Source organism: Ursus arctos, unplaced genomic scaffold, assembly GCF_023065955.2.
Source record: "Ursus arctos isolate Adak ecotype North America unplaced genomic scaffold, UrsArc2.0 scaffold_25, whole genome shotgun sequence".
In the NCBI taxonomy this organism is placed as follows: Eukaryota; Metazoa; Chordata; class Mammalia; order Carnivora; family Ursidae; genus Ursus; species Ursus arctos.
The window spans coordinates 42,649,156-42,676,546 of record NW_026622930.1 but is presented as its reverse complement, the minus strand read 5'-3'; the positions used below and the strand labels follow the sequence as shown (position 1 = coordinate 42,676,546).

General features: G+C 38.8%; 2 protein-coding genes across 5 annotated transcripts in view; both read right to left on the bottom strand.

Moving 5' to 3' along the window:
- Positions 1-837: 837 nt before the first annotated feature.
- MAPK1IP1L (mitogen-activated protein kinase 1 interacting protein 1 like) lies at positions 838-15,041 on the bottom strand. 2 transcript variants are annotated; one of them, XM_026480343.4, is made up of 4 exons: positions 14,864-15,041; positions 7,645-7,666; positions 6,267-6,971; positions 838-5,254 (listed from the first exon to the last, which is right to left on the bottom strand). In XM_026480343.4, the coding sequence occupies exons 2-4, from the start codon at positions 7,660-7,662 to the stop codon at positions 5,243-5,245; spliced, it is 735 nt and encodes a 244-aa protein (XP_026336128.1). In that variant the 5' UTR covers positions 7,663-7,666; positions 14,864-15,041; the 3' UTR covers positions 838-5,242. The 2 variants fall into 2 exon arrangements, with proteins under 2 accessions (XP_026336128.1, XP_057174703.1); XM_057318720.1 differs by having other exon boundaries at positions 838-6,971; positions 14,864-14,962.
- A 2,234-nt stretch (positions 15,042-17,275) lies between these two features.
- The window catches only part of SOCS4 (suppressor of cytokine signaling 4), a 110,973-nt gene continuing 100,857 nt past the window's right edge, over positions 17,276-27,391 (bottom strand). For 2 of the 3 annotated variants that reach the window (XM_044377643.3, XM_026480347.4), the window contains one exon: positions 17,276-23,523. In XM_044377643.3, the coding sequence (XP_044233578.1) occupies positions 22,112-23,431 (1,320 nt within the window). In that variant the 5' untranslated portion in view covers positions 23,432-23,523 and the 3' untranslated portion in view covers positions 17,276-22,111. Of the gene's footprint in view, positions 23,524-24,349; positions 24,434-27,391 lie in introns of all 3 variants that reach the window. The other variant, XM_026480348.4, reaches the window with a different exon arrangement.

Below are 27,391 nucleotides of genomic sequence, written 5' to 3'. Positions count from 1 at the left end.
GGATATTAGACTTCTTTGTATTGTCTTACTGAAAATAAGCGCATAGGATTCTATTTTGCTTTAGACATCTGTTGCGAAAGGATTGGCGCTAAGTCTTTATACGGTGGTAAAAAAAGAACCAGTTTGGGTCAGGTACCTGGGGAAGAACGTGTCTGCTGAAGTGGTGTCATTTCCCGACGGGAAAAAAACCCCAGCCCTGCTTCAGAATGATCTTCTATTTCACTACCTACTTTAAGCTCCACCTGAGGTCGGCACCTTTAAGGGATAGGAAGTAAGACATCAAATGCAACTGAAAAATTTACATTGCGCTCTGTCCAACTTTAAGGCAAAAAGCAGAAGACTCTTTCAAAAGCATAATCTAGTACGTACGTTACAGCCCCACGCACACTGGGGCTCAAGACAGGCTAGCAAACCCCCTGTGGAAAGGGAATGGCAAACCGTACCAAGTCTGATACGGTGACCCTCACCATAGGCATGGTAGTTACAGAAGAACAGACCCATCTTTCATAGAAGAAAGCGGGGGTGGTGGCAGTAGGGGCAGAGAGGGAAACTTCCCTAACTCTGTATATACAGATAACCTGGTTACAAAGAATAATGCAGCCTTGAAGGGATAAGAGGAAGCGCACACAGTGGACACCATGTTGCTGAAAGAGGGTCCATGGAAGGTCATTCCCCGGCAGCCTGTTTAAACGCCTAAGTGAATGCAGGTCACACACCGAGGAGCATCTCAGGCCCTTTTTGTCGTCTTTATGACAACGATTTTGTAGTTAATGAGGCTCTGGACTTCTCAGGGAAGCCCAGAACTGGGCCCAAAGAAAAAGATACATGGAAAACCCGTGAAACCATGAAAATACATTTTTTTAAAAAAAGTTTTCAGATATAATACACAAAAGCAAACAAGTTTATCTTAAAAAATATCAAGTATCACATCCATAGACTATTCCTAATTATAATTACTTCTTAAAGCAACATATGTCTTTGTTTACAAATACAGCAGCAGGTGATAAAACCTAACGTCTCAAACAGATTGCTTACAGTTCATAATACAAACAAATGTCTATGTCTCAAATCACATTTTAGGCAGTTTAACTTAAAATGCATAGACAATTACATACATTAAATTTGTCATTATTAAGTCAATTTAAAAAATCACAATATTAAGAAAAAATACAAAAAAACCTTTATAGAGCACACATAAGAAGTCAAGTTTACTTAATGGCAACAAATCAGTATCTGCTAACCAGTGACAGGCAGTTTAAGTGCCTTCATCCAGGGAAGAAGTGAAGAGGAAAAACATCCCGTTACTTTGCACACATGAACAGTTGCACTGACAAACACTACAATCTGAAGAAACACTAATTTCTTACTTTTAAAAAGGACACAACACACCTTGCTCTTTAAAATGTCCAAAGGCTGGCCTCTGATTTCCACCAGCAGCAAACTAAAACATGTTTAGGTCTACCAAAAATGGGTGTACTGATGCATTCCGTAATGCCACCCCTAGACTGTAAGCCTCCACGGGACGGGCATTCTCTTCCATCTCTGTAGCTCTGGAAGCTGGCAAAGCACCAGGGTCAGACACTCAAGTGTCTGCTGAATGAATGCAGTTCTCAGATGTTTTCTCTAGCCAGCAGCTTGCATGGCATTTAATACTGATTATTTTATTGGCAATTTTCATTTTACTTGGCAGAATTCTGAAAATAAAAAGTGCCTGTCTTCAGTACTAAATATTGCTTAATTAAGATTAAATTTAGTCTCCCTGAAAGCTACCCACCCCTTTCTCTGCATAGTACCCTCTATCAGTGTGATTCATCTGAATTTAACCTTATGCTTTTCAAAAACCAACATTTGAAGGTCTGTACTTAGGTTTAATGTCCAGGGTTTATAACCCTGGCATTTTATAAATCTAGCACTCGACTATTCAGGGTGAGGAAGGAAGATATTGGCACTAATCATTTAGAAGCCTGGGCACTTGACATGCAAACGAGGCCCACCATTTTAACTGACACGTGAGTATAGCTTCGTCCTTCTATACACATGATTTCAAAAGCTGTCCATTTGAGTACAATAGGTAGCACTTAGTATTTTTTGAGGTAAAATTTTATGGGCAAAACTGACTTGTTTCCTAGAAAGTAGGCCAATATTCTGTTGTAGTGGTGTGCCAGATCAAGGCCAAAAATTCACCCCCTTTCTTATCTCCCCTTTTATTATTCTCTACTGAAAACAACAGGAAAACTGACCAAGGAGAAAGGAAGTCCTTGGGTTATTAAAACAAATGTACTGCCTATTCCTGAATAATGAATGTTTTACATTATACAAAACAGGGCCGTAGGGTCCGAGCTGTAAACAGCTATCTTCAAAAGCATGGAAAGGTGTCAGGCCGAGTCCAGTACAGACAAGCCAAGGTTATTTCAAGCACTCCTTTAAGAAGGCTTGATTCTTGAGAACTGCGTGTGTGTGTGAGGACCTAAGGTCTTTATTTTCATTTTTAGGTTTAACATTTCAAAATCTAAGATTCCAACTCCAGAAACACAAATCCTCAACACATCTCAATTATCTCCAACAAATCTGTCTTCAAGTTCTTGCTCTGAGAGAGTACAAGTGCCAGCATATTCCATCCTGTGTATTCCCTTCTGAGACCAACAAACTTTCTAAGAAATAGTCTCTTCCCTAAACTGATGCCAGCCTAACAGGACTGGTTTCAGAAGCAATGTTACTCCCTTGTAAACAGAAAAACCTTCCCCCATGCTTTCCCCCATTCCTCCACCGGAACAACTTCTGCGCTTACCTTTACCCCGAACCAAAAAATACATTTTTGTCCCAGAGTACCCACAAGAATCAAGACTCTCCCTGGAAGTTGAGAAATAATGCTCTAAAAAACTGAAAGGAACATAAAAGCAAATTCTAGTCCCTTTGATTTCCGTTCTTATGTTTTAAAAAAAAATTCACAACTACCAGTTGGAAAGTCCTTGAAAAGCAAAGAAAAGGTGTTATGTCTAGGGCACACTGGGCAGTACGGGTCACTAGCCAAGTTTATGTATTTACTGGGAGTAGTAATTTCCAATCTCACATTCATGGTCCTTCAAATCTTTTAGCAGATTTTCTTGTCTAATAAATGGACCCCATGATTACAGATTCCCAAACGTGCTACCACTTCTCTTAATCAAACAATATCCTCTAGTGTTACAGTAAATATTGTATCTAAAGCCAGAGTTGTCAACTTCTCCCAATGTAGCACAACCAAAATAACCACCGAGAGAGAGCTCTTCGCTATCACACTTTTCCTCTTATCCTTCCAGTCAGCTGACATGATATTGTCTGATCATCTAAGCTAAAATACCTTCTCAGGCTACTGCCTCGTAAATGGGAGGCTACTCTGACCAAAGATTCCAAGAGTGTTGCAGAGCGGTGCGGCCTGTCCTCACAAGGAAGCGAAAGAAAACAAGACCGCTTGTGCCACTATGTAGGAGCTGTCTAACAACATTCCCCAGTCTGAAGATACCTAAACAAATCAGTTTCGATTCTGCAAGCTTGACTCTATCATCTACTTAAAAGGGAGCTTAATCGCTGAATGTTCTTCTCAAAGATGACCATCTTGCTTTCTTAAAAGGAGGTAGCTATCAAACCATTGAACTGGCAGCATTTGGCATTCTTGACATTTTAACTGTAAGAGAAACAAACTACTCAACATTTTATTTCTAAGCAAAAACAAGAGCTTCAGCATAAATCTGTCCTAGTCAAGAAATTCACAACATATTTTAGTAACCCGATAGATACATTCAAAGGTTCAACATGTTATTTGACAAATAACATAGTCATTTCTAAGACTCTAAGAATCTGATTTAGAGATAAGGTGCCAAAAAGCTACTCAGGCTATTCTGGTGGTTACAAACAACACGAATTTAGGCGACAGTCACACTGCTCTCAAAGCAACTGCAAAGATCTACACATTATTATATTAGTTTCGGTGTTAGAGCTAGAGGATAATTTTTAAGGATGGCACTCAATTCTACCTATTGACCTGTCAACAGACACAGAACTGAACTGTTAGCCATAAGCACTTTACAACAGACGGAGGAAACTATGCAAAAGACAATGACACGGCTTCATCAGACTCTGAAGACACAGACACGTTTTGAATGCACTCGTACAAGGAGTCATGTCTAAATGACTAAGGTTCTTTCATAACTGCTATGTGTGTTTACAACAGACCCCTAGAGTGTGCCAGTTTTCCATTATCAGGGAGAAACTAAGGGATGTGCTCCTTCCAAAGAACGGAGGCAGAGGGACCTACAGGGAAGGGTCTGAGTAGAAGAGTGTTTTGTGGGAATGCAAGTTACTTGTCACTATGAAGCAATTTCCAGGGTTTCCTCCGGCTTGAGGTTCAAGACAAAGGAGAGAATTATTTCCTTCTTCGAGTTCTTCCCAAAGCAATACTGACATCTCAAAATCTATTCCAAAGCAATACAGAGATGACCAATTCTCTAATAACAATTTACACACATGTTGGCCTGCATTAAAAAGAAAAAAGCTTTCATAAATGGCAGATTTTGGAGCTGTGTGACCCATCTGGCTAAAAATAAAGCAAATCAGGTGGAACTCAAAATCAAAGTTTTTACTAAAAGCTCAAAGATAAAAATGAACACTGCCTGGCTAATGAACTCAACATCTGACAGTAATTACCAACAGCTTTAAAATATATATCCAAACTACCACCTCACGAGGACCAGGTTTATTTATTCTATAGACAGAGCAGTTCAAGATGTTGAGAGGCATCGTTTGTTTAAATTATGACAATGTAATTGTTTTCAAAGTATGTTTATTTAGGGAAAAAGTGATTATAGAAAAATACTTGAAATAATTTGCCAATGAGGTTGCAGATTCTAACAATAATCCACATCATCTTAGATTTTTGTGTAGTTTCATAATTTAAACAAATCGGAAACTTGTTTTAAACAAACTGTATCAAAGAGCTATTCAATATACTTCATCACTTTAACGTTCCATAAAAACCGAATAAAAATCACATTTGAATGATTTACTTGTACATTTTTATCTGATTGTATCCATCAGATGTACTATACATCCAAGAACAAGAGGCAGATATCTTCTCTGAGAGGTGCAAGAGTTGTTCTTTCATGAATGCCCTCTAAGAAGAGTGAAACCAGCCATTTTTATATATGCATTCATGTGCATATATATGTACTTCAAAAAGCAAAGCGTCATCTCTTCGTCCATTAACTTAATGGTAAGACTGCAACAGAAAAAAGAAAAAGTAAACCTCCAAATTTTTCTAAGTGGAGTTTAGTAACTCCTTGCTGTGGTTTAAAATAAACTTATTGCTTAATAAAATCCAAACGGCAAGTCATCCCATCTATTTTGGCATACAATTTGCAAAAAAAAAAAAACAAACGTATAGCAAGAAGTTATACTAATGAAAGTTGGGTTTTGATGGCATTTTATTAAGATTCCTTTTCCTTTACAGTTGAGGCGGATGTTTGATTAATCTAGTTGGAGACCTGATTATTTTGTTATAGAGTCAGTCATGTTTTCCCCCTAAGGAGAATCATGATTCTGTTTGAACACTCACTTGGCTTACTTCTGGGGGGAAATGAGATGCTTTTCTATTTGGTTGTATGTCCAAGACAGGTTCTCCAACTAATATGTCAACTCTACCTCTCTGGCGTGGCGGACAGTAAAGCATGAAGCATTACCCGTAACTGACAATGCAGAATAATGGTGTAACCTGGAGCTCAGTGCTGCTGAGAACCTAGCAAAACTTTGGCTGAGAAACACTACGGAGAGTTACAGAAAGGACAAGCAATGTTACGTACTCACTGTCCTAGATGCTCTAAAAATCTACCTCTGTATGAAGTCACACAGGCAGAGACTTTATTGAACTGTGCTTTGGTCTGAGGCTATAAAATGTGACTGAGAAATACTAAAAAAAAAAAAAGTCCAATGAAATGCACCTGAGTTTACCTCAAGGATGTTACTGAGGACATTACTTACTATATTATGAAGTCTTTGTGAATCTCTAGGAAATTCTTCTATTTTTAGTAGTACCAGGAATACTTATGTTTTCATCCTTCTAGTAAATGCTTTACCTGAAGCTCAAAATTTACTCATATCTTACATACACATACCCCTTCTTTTAAAAAGTTTTAAATGCCTTCTAATCTTTTATCTGAAACTGGAGGCAAATAATCTTTCAGTTGTGCTTATGCGACTATTAGTGCATTTTAAATAACAAATTTAACACTCACATGGGGGCCACCAGGCATCGGTGGAGCACCAGAAGGTCCTGAAGGCACTTGAAAAGGGTTGTTGGGAGTGGGATAGAGTCCTGGTGTGGGATATGATCCTGCAGGGGCAGGATATGGTGCTGGTGGTCCCCAGGCTCCTGGTGGAACAGTGCCCCATGGAACAGGTGGCGCGGCCCCTGGTGCTTGGGGAGGGGGTGCGGGATATGGCCCTGGAGATGGATATGGCATATTAGGGGTAGGATATTGCCCTCCCATTCCAGGTGCCCAAGGTCCAGAAGACATGGATCCCCATGGACCTAAAGGACCAGCAGCAGCTGGATCTGTGGGTGCACCATATGGTCTCGGAAGCTCTGGAAAGGGCATATTTGGTGTAGGATATGGCCCTGTGGGGCCGGGGCCTGGCACAGTTGGGGCTGGATAAGGACCACCAGGTGGGGGACATGATGGTCCAGAAGGAGGAAAGGGTGCTGGGGGTCCTGGAGGTGGTCCGGTGGGAGGCACAGAGGGATACATTCCTGTTGGTGCTGGTCCAAAAGGCACAGTGGAGGGTGTTGCACTTGGTGGGAGTCCAGACGGCACAGAAGGTGGAGCACTTGGGTTATTCCAAGGGTTGGAACTTGGCCAGCCTTGAGGAGGTTGGCCAGGTTTTGTATTGCTCACAGCAGAGGTTTTGGCAGGGGAGTGTTCAGGTAGCGCATCTGCCAACTGGAATACAAACACGCGTGTCTTATCAATCTTACTTAGGGACAAATCACGTCCAACATGATTATAAACCCAGACAGGACAGTAAGCTGTAGAGTGAGCCATTATAAACACCTGGAACATCTTCAACAGCCAAACTGCTCAGTTCAAAAACAATTCATTTAATATAAAAATCAACTTTACAATGCAAATTCCTTAGAGAAGATCAAATTTTCTAAATGCAATTACTCAAAATACTGTGGATTTGAATCCTGGCTTTACCTCAAACAATTTACATACTCTCTCTGAGCTTTAGTTTCCTCATTAAAAAAAAAAAAAAAAAAAAAAAAAAAAGTTTAGCATTAAGTTGAGGCTTAAATGAGATAATTCATGTAATACCCTTCACATAGTGCCTGGTGTATATTATATTCAAAAAACGCTGGCCACTATTAACACTCCCATGTTAACACTTTTAATTTTTTTTTTACTTAAGGATTCATAAATGCATACAACAGACTACAATTTCAAACATATCTAAGTCAAGGCAGATCATCTCTTAGAATCACATGCTCTCCCCAGCCAAAACCAAGATCACAAAATCATCTCTTTTAAAATAAGAGGTCTATGGCCCACAGTTAGAACTATGTCATTTTCCTAAGAGCCAAAATACTTATGAAGGATGAATGCAACAACTTACCGAAAATTCATCAGACATTTTCCTAAAAAAGATAAAGAAAGAAAGAAAGAATACTTCAAAACCAGTGCTTACCATTTCTTATATATTCTTCACGGAACTTTCTTTGTATAGACCACTGTTACTTAATCACGTACGCAAGGTCTTTGTCTTTATATAGGGAAAACTTCCACTGTAGTTCGTGTAGTTCTACCAACGTCACCCCTTTTTACTGGCTGCACATCATATAAAAGGGATCCACAGTATAGTCTGCACTCTCACTCTGCTGGTAGTTTAGGATGTTTGCACTTTGAGCTGTGTTAGACAATGATACAGTGAACACTTCTGAACACGTATCCTTGTGAATGTGTGTCATCAGGAAAAAGTACTGCAAGTGAAATCTACAATCCACAGTTAAGGCTACCTAAAATCCATCCTGAAGTCCATGCTACTTTGAAGTCCTTTGCCAATTACACTTTTTTTTTTTAAGATTTAATTTATTTGAGAGAGAGAGAGAAAAGGAGCAGCTGGAGAGGCAGAGGGAGAGGGAGAAGCAGACTCCCCGCTGAGCAGGGAGTGTAACATGGGGATGGATTCTGGGACTCTGGGATCATGACCTGAGCTGAAGGCAGATGCTGAGCTGACTCAGCCACCCAGGCACCCCTATACTATCTTTTAAAATTCCTCTTCACCACTGGATATTATTGTCTAAATAGTTTCCAATTATGGCAGGTTAAAAAATTGGCACCTTGTTTTAACTTTTACATTTTTAAAATTAAGTGGAAAGTAGAGCATCTTTAAAATTTCATACCCAATGTATAATAAACCTCTTTTTTGTGAATTTGCTCACATCTTTGGACCACTTTTGTCAAATTCTAAAGGGAAGTATAATTGTCAATAAAATGCACCGATGTTAAGTGTTCAGGTCAACAAGCTCTGACAACTGTATATGTCCGTTTAACCAAGATACAAAACCAACTTCCTTCACTCCAGGTTTACTCAGGCTACTTTCCAACCAACTCCCCCTTCCACTCAGCAACCACTTTCTTAGTTTTTGCTTATTCTTTGACTTCATATAAATAGAGGAAGACAGTATGTACTCTTTTTGCCTTTGATAATTTTACTCCTTAGTAGTATATTTTTTTTTAACACCTTATAAAATTTTAATATTAGCTCTGAAATATATCCCAGGACTCTAGGATCATGACCTGAGCTAGTCAGACGCTTAATTGACTGAGCTACCCAGGCACCCCTAACTTAAATTGTTATCATCTATCTTTTCTCAGTGGATATGACAAACTACCCTTAACACAGTCTACTGCCAGTATTGACAAGAAATACTTAAGAGTTTTCACCACAGAACAGGTACTGTGCTCAAAGTGTTTTAGGTGGGTAATCTCATTGAATAGATGCAAATTATTTCACTCACTTGATAGCTTGAGAAAAGGAAACTCATCAAGTTAACTTGTTTAAAGGTACAGAGCTAGTGACAAGCAGAAAAGGGGTCAGACTCAGGTACATTCTGATTCCAGAGCCAAGGCTCTTAACCACCAGGTTACAGAGTCTCTATTATTTCCCACAAATATTTTGAAGTCTGCTCTTTTCTACTGATCTGCATCACAACATCCCATTTTAATTTCAGTAGCTTTATATTTTTAACAAAAAAAATTTTTTTTAAGATTTTATTTTATTTGACAGAGAGAGAGACAGCCAGCGAGAGAGGGAACACAAGCAGGGGGAGTGGGAGAGGAAGAAGCAGGCTCCCAGCAGAGCAGGGAGCCTGATCCGGGGCTTGATCCCAGAGCGCTGGGATCACGCCCTGAGCCGAAGGCAGACACTTAACGACTGAGCCACCCAGGCGCCCCTATTTTTAACAAATTTTAATGTCAGTTAACCTATTGCTGTTGTCCTTTTCCCCTAGATTCCTGAATATTCTGTTTATTTTTTCCAGATCATTTTGTAAAAAAAATAAAATAAGAAGAATCTGATGGTGTTCTGGTTGGAATAGCATTAAATTTACAGATTAGAGGACATGTAACATATTCAAAATATCAAATCTTCTTATTCAAGAACAAGGTAGATCTTCCTAGGTCCCAACGTCATTTACCACTCAATAGTTTATTTTTATTTTTTTAAAGTAAACTCTAGCCCTAACGTGGGCTTCGAACTCACAACCCTGAGATCAAGAGTCACCCCTATGTGAAAGGCTTTTTAAATTTTAGTGTATTACTTTTGTAAGCAGTGACGTTACTAATTATTTTACTACAGTTGATTTGCTAGGATTTCAGGTAAAGAATTATGTCATCTGCAATAGTAATAATAAAAATAAAAATAATATTATTATAATATTATATATAATATATTCCCTTTCCAATATTTACACCTCCTTTCTCCTTTGCATCAGCTAAACTTAACAATGAAATGTTAAATAGTGATAGTAAGCACAATGGTCTTGTTCTCAATTCTCCTGGAAATGCTTCTGCTATTTAAATAAAACTCCCATTTTTAGTTTGAGATGGAAAAAATTACATTAAAGATGTCTATTTATGCCTATTTATTTATTCCTATTTTGCTAGTTAAAACATTTAGAGGAAAAAAAATTTAGAAAAGACACTGCATTTTTTCAGATCTTTTTGACATCTAATGAGCTGATCACACAGTTTTTCTCCTCTGACCCATGAACAGTTAATTGTATATAAAAACTGCTTAATAATGAGCCATCCTTGCATTTAGTTTTATCTTCAAGTACAACTGGCGAACAGGAATGATAAACAGAATATGAAGGCTAAAACTGCTACGACCCTTTTTATTCAGAATACCAGAAAACACATCTTGAATATATAGCAAATACAACTATCCATTCATTCCCATGTTAAGGTTTTATACCAAAACATTTTATCACACAATAGTGAATTATTAGGATGAACAGCTGAAGAAACTTTATCAGTGCATGACAAGTTTAAAGTCTACATAAGACTAACATGCTTTTCGAATAGGGTGAGCCTTTCTGATACAGAAAGGGAGTATCAAAGTTCACATTAATTCTGGAGCAGAGAACTAACAAAGCAATACATTTGATTTCATGTGGTCTTGCTGTTCAGGTTTTCAGAATTCCTCTTTTTCCTCTTAGTTAAAAAAATACATACATATATATACACACACACACACAAGATATAAAGTTAACTAGTTATAAAATTACACTAGATATAAGTTAATAATAATAAACTGACTCACAACTCTGGTTTTCAAATTTGAAGTTAAAAATTAAATCCTGGGGGCACATGGGTGGCTCAGTTGGTTAAGCAACTGCCTTCAGCTCAGGTCATGATCTCAGGGTCCTGGGATCCAGCCCCGCATCTGGCTCCCTGCTCAGTGGGGAGCCTGCTTCTCCCTCTCCTTCCCACTTGTGCTCTCTCTTGCGATCTTAAAATCTTAAAAAAAAATTAAATCCTGGAAGATAAAGGAAGTATTAGAATCTCATGATTAAGGAAGGAAGCCCTGACTAAAGGGATTAAAAGTAGATCATTTCTTGTTCTACAGCACTTTTAGTAAAGTGACCTTCTCTCCATGTCTAGAATATAGTGTTCATATTAATAGGAAACATTCTATTTTAGTCTTACTTTCATCATAAAAATGTAAAAAACAGAATTGGACATCAGTGTGTGAGTATGAGAAGAGTTATATAATTTTTTTAAAATCTAGATTTTCTAAAAAACTAATTCTAAAAAACTATTCCAAAATACCTAGATTATGCTAATTTTTAGAGGGGGCAGAGGCAGAGGGAGAAACTCTTGTGCACGCTCCACATCACCGTGGATACCTACACGGGACTCCATCTCATGAGATCACGACCTGAGCCAAAATCAAAAGTTGGACCCCTAACCAACTGAGCCGCTTAGGCGCCCCTGGATTATGCTAGTTAAGATAAGGCCAATGTGACCCTGAACTGGCCAAAAAACCTTCCCATTACTACTTTATGGCAGCATCTACGCATCGTCTGAAAAATAATCATTCTATTTTCTGAGCAGCAAGAATAGTAATTTAAAAACAGTATAAAATTTCTTTTGACATACTCTAGAAAATATTTCTGTAACTCTTATGGCTTTTAGAATAAAATGGCAATCCAATCACAAAGAGGTTTTAAAAAGTTGAACTCTGTAAATTACTAGTGACTACCGAACAAGGACTATTTCAAAGGGCCATCCCATTGTGGTGGAGTGATAAAGCGCATAGAACTAGACAGTTATGAAATGTGGACATCAATCCTTTTGACTAAGGCAAGCTTCTTAACCACAGACCATTTCTCATCTGCAAAAGTTTTAATTCCTGAATACTTTACAGATAATTAAAAGTTAACATGTTTATTGTAAAGTACTACAGACATGTAAGATATTTATTAAAAGAAACTTAAGAGGGGTGCCTGGGTGGCTCAGTCGGTTGACTCTTGGGTTTCATTTTTTTTTTTTTTTTAAAGATTTTATTTATTTGACAGAGAGAGACAGCCAGCGAGAGAGGGAACACAAGCAGGGGGAGTGGGAGAGGAAGAAGCAGGCTCCTAGCGGAGGAGCCTGATGTGGGGCTCGATCCCAGAGCACCGGGATCACGCCCTGAGCCGAAGGCAGACGCTTAACGACTGCGCCACCCAGGCGCCCCGACTCTTGGGTTTCAGCTCAGGTCATGATCTCAGGGTCATGGAATCGAGCCCCACTTCAGGCTCCGTGCTCATGCTCCAGGGAGGAGTTGGCTTGAGATTCCATCCCTGCCCCACTGCGGCTCCCCGACTCCCACACTCACTCCTCCTCTCTAAATCAATAAATAAAATCTTAAGAGAAAAGGCTCTCCCTCTCATTTTGCCCCTCCCCGCCTCTAAAAAAAAAAAAGAAAATAAGAGAAATCAGGACTATTGCATTGATGTTTAGTATGGGGAAGATGATGGTAATATACTGAAAACATAAAGTTCGAATTCTAATATTTGATTGTTTTATTACTGGCTTTTATTAGATACGTTCTATTTTACATTTGGGCAACTCAAGGAACTGGGGACTTGATAAAGGTTTGGAGTATTTTAAATTTTTAAAAGACATATAATTTTAAAACATCATTTTTTTATTCTTATGCCTGGAACGTACATACCAGGCACTGTGTTAGGCTTTGGGTAAATGAACAGTATTACATGGAATAAATGCGTAAGGAATTCAGTCTGGTGGAGAACTACCCTTTGAACAGTAACTACCTTACCTGGTGTAAGCACAGGGCACCAAGAGAGTACCTCAAGGAGCTCCTAAAGGAATCAAGGAAGGGAGTATCGGGAGGAATCCTGAGAAGAGGTTCCTTTGCAGTCTGGAGGAACAATGAAGAAAGAGCTGGGAGTAGGGGATGGCTAGGAAAGAAGAGCAGACTGTGCAAAAGCTAGAGGTGGCAAGAGTACACTATGGAAGTGTAAGCAGTTCAGACTGGTTGGAATACAGGAAGAGGGATAGGAGTCTTAAACGGCCTTCAGACTGAGGGTTATGTCTCAATCAGACTGAGCTCCCCTGAGTGATTCTCAGTTTCTTCATCTATAAAGGGGCTAGTGATGTGAAAGACTAAATGATACTCATAAATTAAATGTCTAAGGTAACCGTGCTCTAAAAATAGTGGGTGGGCAACAGACACATTCAATCCTCTTCCTGTGTACACAGGCAAGCAGCATAGGTTAAGAGTGACCCACAGTTACCACTGCCTAGATAAAACCTCAGCTCATCACTCGCTGGCTCTGGACAGGTTGAACTCTACAAACTTCAGAGGTGTAAGTAGACAGGAATGGTATCCACCTCACAGACCTTCTCTGATACTTACGTAATAAATCTCCTGGTCACTGTCTGGCACACAAGGAAAACTCAACAAATGTTAAGCTTTTCCAACTGCTATTATAGGTCTGCAAACCTTTATCCCCAGTTCTCTATTCAGAAACTTTTGAAAATAAAATGAACATTCCCAAGTTTGGCATAAAACAGTTGGTGGCAAAACCTGACCTGAGGATATTTATAGTTTCCACCAAGTCACACCTATCACTGCACAGATATTAATGTTGTCTTAGGGGTGCTGCCTCGACTTTGCAAGGGTGATACCTCTTGTCTATGCATCTTACTCTCTTCCTAAAATCTAAAGATACAATCCAAAGATTTCTGAATTCCAAAACACACTGGCCCCAAGACTTGCAATTAAGGAATGGGTCTCTGTTTCCCCTGGAGAGAGAAAAAGAATATTCTAATACACACAGCCCAAGTTTCTGAGACAAACTAATTTCGAATAGGAGGTTCAGAGACGCCAGTACCAAGAAAAATTTCTGTTCTTCTTGCCCAATGAATACAGCTGAACAAAGAACTTCTGAAAGATCTCTGAAGGCTATCTTGGCCTGTAATGAAGATGCGTTTTCAAAACAGGCCTTTACAATCATCAGGTGTAAGAGTGTGTATTTCTTTAGCTCTAATGCTATAAAAACATTTTTTTTGGTATGCTTTGATGCTTCAGCATTAGAAATTTTATCCAGTAAAAGCAATGCTCTTGGTTTTCAAAAAGGAAATGGTTCAGCTATTTATAAGCTGCCATGCGCAACATAAGCTCCTAAATCCTAAAAAAGAGAGTATCACAGAACTCAGCACTTCTCATGGTTTCTGTCCTGTGTATTCATCGAATGGAAGTGCTAGCAACTCCTTTGGTAAGTAACGACCAGAACGTTGTCACGTTGCAGACGATCTTAAACAAGTGCCAGATTCCTCCAAGACTATACAGGTCCATCTCTCCCGTTTTATTAGAAACTAATGAATGGAGGAACGAGGTCGACCGAGGGGCGCGAGCTGAGAGCCCCTTAAGGCCAGACAAACAAAGGGAGTCCGGGATCAACCGGAGCGAACCGGCCTCCGAGCGGGTCTCGCCGGCCTGGAAAGAGTGGGGGTGGGGTGGAATGGGTGGGGGAGGGGCCGGGCACGCTCGCCGCCCCGCCCCCAAACCAGGCCTGACGTCAAGTGCGGAGAAACCCGTCGGGCGCTACGTCACCCGCCTCCGACGCCTTCTCCTGGGGGGCGATCGGAGGGTGTGGGGGGGAAACCTCGTAGCTCTGACGAAGATGGCGGGGACTAGACGCTTAGTCCCGGCACCCGAAAAGGCGACTCAAGGTGCCTCTGTTACCGCGCCCGTCTCCCGCTTAGGCTCGCTCCCTTGCCCGCCTCCACGATTCCCACTAGCGCCGAAGCAGCCTCACCCGGCAAGATCCGAGCCCGCAGCAAAGTACAGAAGCGGCGATGGGTCCGAGCGAACCAGGTGCCGAAGGACCGAACGCGGACTGACTGACGGCAAGGCGGCAGCAGCGGCGGCGGCGGCGGCGAGAGCAGCAGCAGCAGCACTAACAGCGCGCGGCTCCTCCTGGCGCCGGAACAGGAAGCGCCGAGCGCGCCGCCCCCGCCCGCTCTCTCCCCTCCTCCCGGGGCCGGGCGGGACAGCGCGCGCCCCCCTCAGGCTTCCGGAGGCACTGCGGCCTGCCTGGCCGAGCGGTGGCGCGCGGCGCGGCTGCTCCTTGGGCTCCCCCGGGTTGGCCGTTTTCTTCTGGTGGGCGGGAGGAAAGCTCCCCGGTTTTCCGGAATTCTCGGCACTTGGAGGAAACTCCTGTAGTCAGTGACGTTCTGGGCACCCTGGCGGAAACTGCTAACTTATTTGCTGGAGTGGTCTAAGGACGGGCTCTGGATTTCCTACGCTTGGAGATTTTTACAGCCGGGCCTCGAAGCTGGCTGGGTGTGGACGCGGCCCTCTGGCCGAAATTGAGGAGCGCTAAAGGAACAATACAGGAAAGGGAAGACGTTTGTAAACGGCTTGGCAATTGGTTCTGACTGAAAGCTGTCTATGCAGGCTTATTCTGATCAGTGTCTCTTGCCTCCGCCTGTTTATCTTTGAATAAACCTTTACCTACTCTAGGTCAGGTCGGAAGAATGATTGACACATTCCCCCAGCGTCAAGGAATCTGCTAGCGAGTTATGTAGATGCCATAATTATATAGTGTGCAAAATATATATACGTATAGTATATATACATTAGAATACATGTGTGTGTATATATATATATATATATTAGAAATATGTAGACTTTAGAAGTATGCAGAATCATTACAACATTTTGCTTCTTTGTGTAACCCGTTAGTGGGTCACTGGGCAGGGGCATTTTATTAGAAATTTCTTTAACGAAGACTTATTCCTGAGTATGCTCCACCAGCACACACGCTTCTCTTACTGAAAAACGAGCAGTAGAGAAGCTGCAAATACCCAAGCCTGTTGAAGACTTATTTTTGGACAGGGAAAAGGGTCTATGGAAAATGGTATTAGTGTGAAAGACTTAGCCTGCCCTCAGGAGGCAGTGAATCCACAGTGCCTTGCGGAGCTATAAGGAAGCCTGAGTCACCAGAGGTCAGGAGAACTATAGTTAAAATTTTGGCATTTTTCTTCATTAGGTTATTGTTTTAATTCTGATTTTATTTTTTAAAAAGATTTTATTATTTGAGAGAGAGCAAGAGAGCACAAGCTGCAGGACAGGCAGAGGGAGAGGGAGAAGCAGGCTCCCGCTTAGCAGTGAGCACAGTTGTGGGGCTCCATCCCAGGACCCCGGAATCATGACCTGAGCCGAAGGCACACTTAACTGAGCCACCCAGGTGCCCCTTAATTCTGATTTTAAAACGTACTGAAATATTGCTTTCATTGCTGAGGTTTTTGGTCGAAAAATTTTTGTGCCCAAGTTAAGTGCCTCACTCACCTCACCGTAGTCCTGGTCACCTATCAGAGTGACTGACAGCCTCGTTTTCCCATGCTCAACCAGTAATAGCATGCTGAGAGTTCTAGAACTAGGCCATTCCATCCCATGTGGGTTCCCTCAGTCAACCTTTGCTTGGATACTAAATCCCCATCTTTTTCACAACTGCACTGCAGTCTGAAGCCCACCCTGATCAATCTTTGCATTTCTTTGATGTCTGTCAGACTTGCAAAATGATAGGAAGACTTCACCTCCTTCCTTCATAGGTGTTTCCCCAGTAAATCTCTTGCACGTTTAATCACATCTTGGCATCTGCTTCTAGAAGACCCAAACTGACACACTTAAGACAAAAAGTGTATTTTAAATTAGAAAACGTGTAATATATATTTAAAATTGTTTTTCAGATTTTTTTTTTTTTTTTTAGATTTGAGAGAGCGCGCATGCATATGAAAGCAAAGTCGGGGTGGGGCGGGGGGCGGGAGAGATGTCAGAGGGAGAGGGAAAGAATCCCAAGCAGATTCTGTTCGGTGGGGCCCTATCTTAGGACCCTGAGATCATGACCTGAGCTGAAACCAAAAGTCTGATGCTTAACTGATTGAGCCACCCAGGCGCCCCCAATTTTTTGAGATTCTAAGTTGAAAGTGCAAAGCCAGGATATGCAATGTTTCTTGTTTTCAGGGAGAGAGTGAGTGCATAGGGAAAGGGAGAGAGAGAATCTTAAGCAGCTCCATGCCCAGCATGGAGCCCAAGGCAGGGCTTGATCTCACAACCCTGAGATCATGACCCTGAGCCGAATCAAGTGTCAGATGCTTAACCAACTGAGCCAACCAGGCACCCCAGGATATACAATGTTTTGAAAACAAAATACATAGCCTTTGGATTTTATATACGAAGTTTTAATTAAGAAGAAGTGAAAATTTATTCAGATCAATTTATTTGAACTCACATCCAAGAAGAAACATTCAACTTCAGGATTAGAAATAAAAATGGTAACAGTCTACTTCTTGGGTAAGGGGAGGATCATACAAGCCCGACTGACAAGAGTACCAACAGCTTTGTGAAGTTAATACTTAAACTCTGTATATTCAAGTATATATCAAGTTCATACTTGGTTTATACAGAATTGATTTAATCCTAGCAAAGTCAGCATAATTTAAGTAAACCTCCTTGAGTTTTACTTTAAGTCTGAAAGCTTAGATTTGATTATAACCACAGCAAAAGTGATTATCTTCACTTCCTGCAAATGTAATCAACTTTTAAAATAACAGGCAAACATCAATTTTACATAAACCTTATTAAGGGTAGGAGGAAACTGCAATTGTTCATCCAATTCCAGAGTCTAAACTGTAAATCCAAATTGTACAGTTATCTCTGTTGTCAAACCAAGCCAAGAATGTCTAGTACAGACTATAAGAAGTGAATGTGAATTTGCAGGGTCCACTAAGGGGATACTTTCAAAATCTATCACATTATTTTCAAGAAATTACAGAAATTATTTTCAAGTATGCTCTAACGGTCACCTCTTAAATGAGAATTAACCTTCAGGAAGTCAAGCGACAAGTATTATTTATCTACATTTTATATGCTAGGAGATGATGATTTAGGATTAATATATTCAAAATTAAACAAAAAATAGACTCTGCTTTTATTTGAAATAGGATTAATGTGCCCCAAATCCCTTTACACTGGGTTATATCCATTAGTCTACACTTCTGCTTAGAAGCCAATCCATTTAAAAAGTCACCTCCACTGTGTCCAATATCTTAATATATTAAAACGGCACAGGCAGACTCTTGTAGCATTGCTCACTTCTACTCAGTCATCAAAAAAAGAAAAGAAAACCGTTGTGCTTTCTGCTCATTCTTTAGAAATAAAAATAAATGTAAAACTGATTACAGTTAAAACCAAAATTGTAAAGATTTTTTTCCAAAATAGAAACAGTAGTCTGCTTGACTTAAAATCTTTTATTCATTTGGGTATTACTTAACACACAGGTTTTTTTTACATTTAAACATTGTTCTCTCTGTGTTGTTTCTAGAAATTATTCAGTCTACTTTCCTGTGAAATTTACTCCACCAAAATCAATATATAACCTATTTGACTCATTATAGCTAAAAGTGACAAAAAAAGTTTTAAAATGAAAACTACGAGTATATTTATAAGAGTTAGGTTTCAAGGTTTTTGTTTCATAGGAAGAAACCGCTCTATTACATGGGTCTATAAAATGATCCAAACTTCAGAGAGACAGGAAGCTGATAACTTGATTTGTCTTAATGGCTTTGGCTCATGAATAAATGATAATGGTTTGTGTTTTTCTTATAAAAAGAAATGGAATTTGTATGAGTCCTATTTGCCACATTTACTCTACTTTTTAAAGGATTTCTAATTACTTAGACATTCTTTACATTATTTATAATAAGTCACAACTTTAACAGAAAGCCATTCTTTGACCATTAGCTGAAATTCAGGAAAGAGCACAGTTCAGTTCACCAAATCAATATATCTAACCACAGGCTGACTAAAAGCTTCCTTTAATCTTCTTCCTATTAGGTCTTCCTTTAAATTAAACCATTCTCTCTATGAATTATTTAAGTGAATGGCATGGCTATAGAAAGATCACATAGGATTCTTCACACAAAAATGCTCAAGGAACCTAAAAAAATTCATTCAGAGTATTTCAGGAATTAGAGTATGAATCAAGATGCTATAGCTTAAAAAAAAAAAAAAAAGATGCATGGTGGTGGTGGGGGGGTTGTCCTGAAAAGCTTGAGGAATATAAAAGTCAGGTTTATTTCCTGATTAGTGCAGGATGATTCCCAAAGCGCAGTTAAGTGGCTGGTCCAGACCAGCTATTAGCAGTTAAGAAGTTGCCTTTCACTGTCAAGGCTCTTCCCTGAGGTGATGCCTAAATTCTTAATTTAATATTTTATCTTGTTTCTTTTAGCTCCATCCTGTCTCACCAATAAGCTCTACATATTTCCACCACGCTGATGCCTTCTCAACTCTGGAATTTACACTTTTCAAATGCCCACAGAATTAGAGTTACAAAATTTGTATTTAGTTATATTTGTATCTTTCCTCATGTTTCTCTCAAAATGTAGTCACCTGTTATATATTCAATAATTACATATTTTACACTTTTAAAATAAATTTGTGAATACTGGATGCTCTTCCAAATGTGTCCTCACAAAGTCAGAGAAAGGGATTAAACTTTCTAAAGTCCAACCCTTTAATGTTTTAAAAATTAATTTATTATTACTCTTTCCTTTTTCCTTCATGGTAAACAATTCCCTTCTCAGTCTTTATACTTCTACTTTCCATATTTCTTTTCACTGCAGCAAATACCAAAGGAAAAATACAAACCATTTCAGAGTAAATGAATTTCTTCCCTGCTCTCATTTATTAGGTCATTTACTTCAAGGATATATATATGGCAGTATTTTGAAAATGTTGACAGCTATTGATACCTTGAAGTTGAAAAAATAAGAAAGCCAGAGAAAATATATCACAAGCAACCAGTTTGAATATATGAAAAGCTACTTATATCTTGATTTTCATATAAACATTAATTTTTACCATTATAAAAGACAACATAATTATACTTCATTTTTTCTTTATAAAATTACTCTTTAACAGAATATGTTAGCTAGTCATCCCTTAGGTTTTTCTGTACTGATAAAAAGTTATTTTTAAAAGAAAAATATTTAAAACAATAATTGTTTCACAGAAACAGAAAGTCTCATTATCAAATTCTGATAAAAAACTATAATCATGGGTAGAGTCTTACTTTACTGTTAATGTTCTTTCACCAAAAAATGGATATTTAGGAAGTGTTTTATTGGTAAATAAGACAAGCTTCTCAGTGATCTACAAAAGTGTCACAATAAAGATGAGGTAGTATGAGACTTTTCTACTTTTGTAAAAGGGAAATATCATCTTTAGAAGAGATATTTATCCCGATATCGGTGTTAATGATATCCTGAGCCTCATTACTCCACAGACAGGTGCCATAATTCGTAGTTACCCTACCTGGAACCAAGACAATCTTGAGATCACTGAGGAAAAAAATGCTAGAAAATGGTAGATTTTCTTGGTTTAATTTTGCTGTAATTGCTAAAAATCTATTTTAAAGCTATTACTGAAAAATGTCATCTTTATGTTTAGAACAGAACAGCAGGAAAGGGAAGTGCTACTTCAACATAAAAGCAATGATACTTAAGAAACACCTGTTCTAACTTGGAAAGTTGAGTCAAATTTCTTTCAATCCAGGTAGAAGCAGCTTCCTACTGGATCTCAATTAGCGTCAAGAAATCAATTACATGATATTAAAAATGCCAATTTGTACAAAGGGTTAGGCAGCTCACCAGAAGAAACAACTGTCTAGGAAATTATTATGCACTGACTCTTTAAAAAAGTGGAGTTAGATAGGATATCACTCCCTTTATCTTTATTATACTGGGATAATGACATTTCTAAAAATGCTTCCATATTGGGATAGCAAATTTAAAGTATTACTCCTAGTGCTCAGTACTGTTCAGTATGGCATAAGCCATGTAGCTCTCAAAATGTTTTCCCTTTTTTGAAACCACAGTAAAGACATGTTAATTCTGAAGACAGGAATAATTATTTGAAACCTGAAAATCAAAACCAACATTAAGCTTCAGAAAACTGAGCTCCATGTTCACTTCTTGAATCTTTAGTGAAGCTCACTTTAAAATAATGAAGACCACTTAGGTCTTCTTGGTTACTGATAGAAATTTCTGGCTGTTTATAAAACTGTGGCATCTCCCCAAAATAACAGGCTCAGAGTTTCTATATGAAAAGGCTAATCAGAAGGAACAGTTCATAAGTAAATACAGAAAAACCCCACAGTTGCTTTAGTATGTTAGTAACTACTACTTACTAATAGTGTTATCATTATTTTTAAAGCTTCCAGTGAGAAAGGAATAATATTTGTTCTGAAGATAGCAACTCATCTAGGTTGAGTGAAAGACCTATTCAAAAATAAATGACCACACTACAGTGTAAAAAATAATTTCACCTCCAAAAAGTCATGTTCTCATTTGATTCTTCCTGATCAGATTAATCAAATTTAGTAATACTGCTTTATAGTTAGTATTTAAAATGAAAACACTTCAAGTTTAATTTCAAACCATTTTGTTACCTTTAAACATCGCTATTATTTATTAAGTTACAAAACTCAATTACATTGGTATGGATTGTGAATTACAACACACTCAGCTTTACTAAAGAATTTTAAAACAACTCTGAAAAGGGAGATGAGGAAACTATATTTTATGTATAGGAATGCCAATGGCATAGGTTAACAAGGGAGTTCACATGTAGGAAAGGATATAAGATTATTTTTAAAGAAAATATGAAATGTAGATTATTTAACTGTGTTTGCAATGCCTACCAAATTTCAAATATCCCTGGATCATAAACAAATTACAATTAAGAAAAAAAAGTAAGTATACAATCTATTCAGTAAAAACAAGAACCAAACACCTGGTCAAAAATATTCATTAACCCCTAGTGTGTAACTTTAAACAATTAGTGTATCATAAGAAAAATAAACTGATCTGGAAGTAAAATTTAGGGCAGAGATTTATTTTGGATTCCAACTGCCCTTGTAGAAAAATTCAAAGTGACATAAGAAAAATAAAATATTAAATGAAAATATGTATATAATCATTCCCATATTCCTACACTTTTCCTAGCATTGTTCTGGTGCATCAATCCTGAGTACTCTAACTTTTGATTTATAGTGATATTCCTTCAGATATAATTTCATAGAAGAAGGAATAGGAAGGGCATCAATGCCATCATAAGTTGTACAGTTACAAATAACTGTTCTGCATATATGCTGCAAGGAAAAGGGGAAAGTCCGAATTAAAGGAGTGGATAAAAGTGGTTCGAAGAACATACAGGCACTCGGGTCCTTATAATGTTCTAGGAGCCCAGTAATGTCGGGAGAATGGAAGACACAAGGATCATGTGCATCAAAGCTAAAGTTGTGATTCCACTGTTCAATTCTAGCATGAAGAGAACGACTATAGCGTCTAAAACTAACTGAGAATAAATAGTCTTCCTGTGCTGAGTCTCGAAGTAAAAAGGTACCCTCTGGTTTTCCCTCTAGTAGAGCTTCAGCTGCATATTTATCCATAACTCCCCAGTAACATGGATTGTTATTGATCTGAAGAAGGTCCGGTACAAGACAGTGGACATAATCAATCTGGGTATGGTACTTAGGAGGTGTTTCCAACTGCAGGATTTCTTCATCCATTTCCCATTTGGGTTTGTTTCTTTTCCTGGAACTTGTGCAAAGTGTTATAACTTCATCATCCGAATCCATATCACTATCTTCTATACTGTCATTTGAACCCAGGTTCATCACAGAGCCAGTCACAGGACCACCTCTACATGAAGCACTGTTGGTGGTTATGACACAGGGCTGAACACTGGTATGTGAGAAGCAGTTTACCTCTTCCACGTTCCTTCTTGGCTTTAGCTGACCATCCCTCAATTCACTCTGACACAAGTCTGTGCTTACCCATTCACTGGATTTGGGATTTATAGGAGCAGTGTGTCGTTTAATAAAATGCCACCTAAAGGCTAAATCTGATCGAGGTGGGAAAGGACACGTATCTAACATGAGTTCACTGATATGAATTTTCCTTTTAGACGGGAGCCCCGAAGAGTGCCGACCACTACAGTTCTTTATTGGAAAACACTGCCCCACAGCATCTTGCAGTTTCTGTTTAAGAGATCGGCCTAAAAACCTGTGCCCACAGGAATGATCTAAATCCAACTCGATGGATGAACAGCTGTGCTTCCTTTCTTGGCTCCTTAAAGGAACTTCAGTTTTCTCTACAGCATTCACCGTTTCAGCATCTGAACAACTTTCACTCTTTTTTGACCAAGATAATTTCTTTCCACTCCACACATAACCGTCCTTTCTGTCAGCACTTCTACTTCGACTAGTTTTGGGCCTTACATCTATATTTTTGCTATTACTTTCATTATTTTCTGCCATTTTAACAAATTATCCACAAATTCCAGTGTTATAAATACTGCTTTTTCAGTTTTTCCAGCAGGAAGTTTCTTCTGGGCACTCTCTGGATGTACCTAAAGGGAAAAAAAACAAAACAAAACAAAACAAATAGGAGTCACTTGTCATTTTTTTTTTTTTTTTTTTAGAGAGAGAGCGAGAAAGAGTGCACGAGCAGGGGAGGGGGAGAAGGAAAGAGAGAATCCCAAGCACGCTCCATGCTCAGCGCAAGCTAGTGTGCAGGGGTGGGGTGGGGGCGAGGGGCAGAGAATTTCAAGCAGACTCGCCGATGAGCACTGAGCCCAACATAGGGCTTGATCTCATGACCCCGAGATCATGACCTGAGCTGACACCAAGAATCGGACACTTAACGAACTGAGCTACCCAGGCGTCCAACTGTTATTCATTTTGTATACTGTAGTTTCCATACTAAGCCAAAATCAGACATAAGATGAAAAAGCATAACTAGTACATTAACAAGATAAGAGTACTGGATATGTTGGAAGGCAGCTCCAAGATATTTTGTTTTCACTTAAATGATCTGTTTTACCATATACTAATAATTTCATAGTGCCCGGGAGTTAAGAATCTGTGTTCCTTTCCCACAGCTAATTTTCAATGTAGATTAGAAAAAGTGAGGTCGCCTCCCTTAGTCCAACTGAATGCTCAAAATGTGAACAGTTTCTAGTCTTGAATATATCTTATGCCAATCTCTCCTCCCCTTATTTTTATTTCACAGCAGACTAATCAGTGAATTGTTTGTAAGAGACAGTGAGAAATATATGACTTGGTGTTTGAGAACCACTACCCTGTAGTTCCCTCACTTCCCACTCCTTCCTTTGTTTCATACTGATTGAAAAGATGAACTTCAGTTGTAAAGGCTGTTAAAAATTAAATACTCACCATCGAACAATAGGAATGCCATACAAGTACTCCCAATGCAGTTTCGTCAACTCATATCAGTAATTGGTCAACTTCACTATCAGTCTAGGCAGTTGTTAGGAAATATGGAATCGGATAAAAATTTGTTATTTTACACATATACCCTGGTATTTTTCTTGGTAATTTTGAGAAACAAGCAGATAAATTTCTATAGGGCAATGACTTTCCTATAAAACTGGCTAGATATACTAGAATTTACAATGTGAAATACTGAGTTTTATTATGACTAATAGTAATGATTGGTGATAGAGGGGATTAATTTAACTATTCTTAGGTGGAATAAGAGTTACGCCCAGAATTGGGGGTAAGGATTCTATAATCTCAATATTTTGCAAATGAAATTTGAATGTGGAGAAAATCAGTCTCACTCAGCATACTGATTACAATTAAGTTTCTGATTATGTCAGAGGAACATTATAATCCCAACAGTCAAGTAAATGTTTAGAGCCACTTGAATGCATTTTCAAAGCAATAGGATTTGAAATAAGCATCTGTAGTAGCAAATATGATTGGCAAGTACTTAAGTGTGAACTAATGAATCAGACTTACCAAATAAAATATTCCACTTCTGAACACTGAATAGCACCTGGCGATTATACACATTATTTTGATTTAGTGAGCTCACTAGTATACACTCATTTAAAATCCATAGGGAAAATATTTTAAAATCTATTTTGGAAGATACATCCTCACTTATTATACCAAAATCATATTCAACATTATGTTTTGGCTGTTGTTGACTAAGTTCCACTGAGCAAAAATAAACAAGAAGCAACAAAGAAGGCTGAAGAATATGAAGTCATTGATTAGAAGAGATGCTTGATATTAAGAGCTTACACTTGAACATATTTTTCAAGATAAAAAGTAATAAGGGAGCCCCAAGCAGATCTTTTTCGTTAATACTACATAGTTTCTACTTTTTCAATTCAGTTGTGAAAAAAACGTAAGATTTGAAATGCCTGGTGATTTACAAAAAGGTATCAAAATAGCAGTTTATTAAACTCTATGACCAACTTTACTCCACTGGATATAAGCTCCCTCATCTTGCCTATTACCTCTACATTGTACTATTTCTTCCTTCACTTCTATTATCAAAGATAAGCTCCCTATCTCTGTTCTTGATGGCATTCCCACCTTTACCAGGGACTACTTCAGTTATTCTCCCTCAAGTTCTGCCATCAATAACAATCAAATCTCCTAAAAAATCCTTTAGAGATTCTAATGCTTCCTTTAGCTATGACACCTGTGCTTTCCATTACTAATTTCTTAGTATTATAACTTCATTTCCCCTCAAAATGAGAATAACCTTTTGTTTTCTTCTGATTATAAAACAAATAATTGTTTGGTTTGAAATGGCCAAGTGAAAATCTTTTTGCTCTATCCTCTCAGAAGTCGACCCTACCTTCAACAAGACTAGCAAATGTCTATAACCTGAATCACAAAATATGAGGACAGAATATGAAGGGAGGAGCAGTAAATAACTCAGCAGCAGACAGGTGGGTAACACTAGGCACACAGACAACATGGATGAGAAGCAAACCAACAGAATAGGCAAAGTCCAGGACCCAGAGGCATCAGATGATACAGAAAGTGTAGGTGGAGAACAGGGTGGAAAATGGAGAAGCAGGGTGAAAACATGCATAAGTACAACTGGATCTCTCCAGTTTTTACTCCTACACTTAGAGGAGATGGGATATTTATCATTTGGAGAAACTGAACTAGAGGGGCTCAGGACTTTGGATATCAGACATAGAGGGTAGAGGGGAGATTTGGGACTAAAATCAGAATGAAAGTTCCTACTTCCTTCTTCCACCCAACTCCCAAAACTCCAGCAGCCAGACTTACACCTCCTATTAGGGGATTAAAAGATACTTTGCTGAAGAACTAGAATGGCCAAAGAGAAAAGGTTTCTAGAAGCTGACAGCTGGGACTCTGCCAATAAAAAAGCTGGGGCAGGGGGAGGTGCCTGGGTGCCTCAGTTGGTTGAGTGATCCAACAGTGGACTCTCAATTGCAGCTCGGGTCATGATCTCAGGGTTGCGAGACCAAGCTCCTTACCAGACTCCATGCTCAGTGGGAAGTTGGCTGGAGAGTCTCTCTCTGCCTCTGCCCCTCCCCTGTGTGTGCACTCTCTCTCTCTAAAAATAAATAAATGAATCAAAAAAAACCCACAACCGAACAAACAAACCTGGAAGGCCACCCAAGCATGCAAAAAAGCTTGCCAGTCCACAAGCCCCACCTACTCACACACAGCTGTCAGGCAGCATTGTTGTGCTTCATTCACTCCAGAATATGAATGAATAGTCACAGATCATCAGACTTTTGAGGAAAGCCTCTAACATAAACAACAACAGAGGCTAAAACAAAAAACTGGGAGAAAACCACAAAAAGAACAGAAAATAAAATTGGTTTCTTCCAGGTTAAGAGAAGATATTACACCTATGAATGAGTAAGAGGAGTTTGGGACAATCAGAGAGTAAGAAAGTTTTGTAAATTAAAAATATGATTACAGAAATAAAATATTCAATAGGAAAGTTGAAGAATAAATTGAGTAAATAACAGGAAATAGGAAAAAATTGGTTAACTAGAAAAGGTAAGAAAACTAGAGGATCAATATAGACATTTCACAGAAAATAACAACAAAATGAAGGGGGGAAATTACAAAAGAAACTATATTAGAAAATTTCCCAGAACCAAACATGAGCCTCCATACTGAAAGAGTCCACTGAGTACCCAGCACAATGGGGGAAAAATACACACTATGCTACGTTATTCTAACATTTTAGAACCCTAGAAATAAAGAGGAGATACTAAAGTTAAGAGGGTAGATGTTGTGTTAAGTATTCTTACCACAGTTAAATAAATAAATAAGTCCAAGCCAAAAAATATATAAAAATTAAAAAACAGTCTTCCTGAGGGAAAAAAGTCACAAAGGACTGTAAATAAACGGCATCTGGTTTTTCAACAGTAACAATGGAAGCTAGAGGCTAGTTTTGGAAGCTAG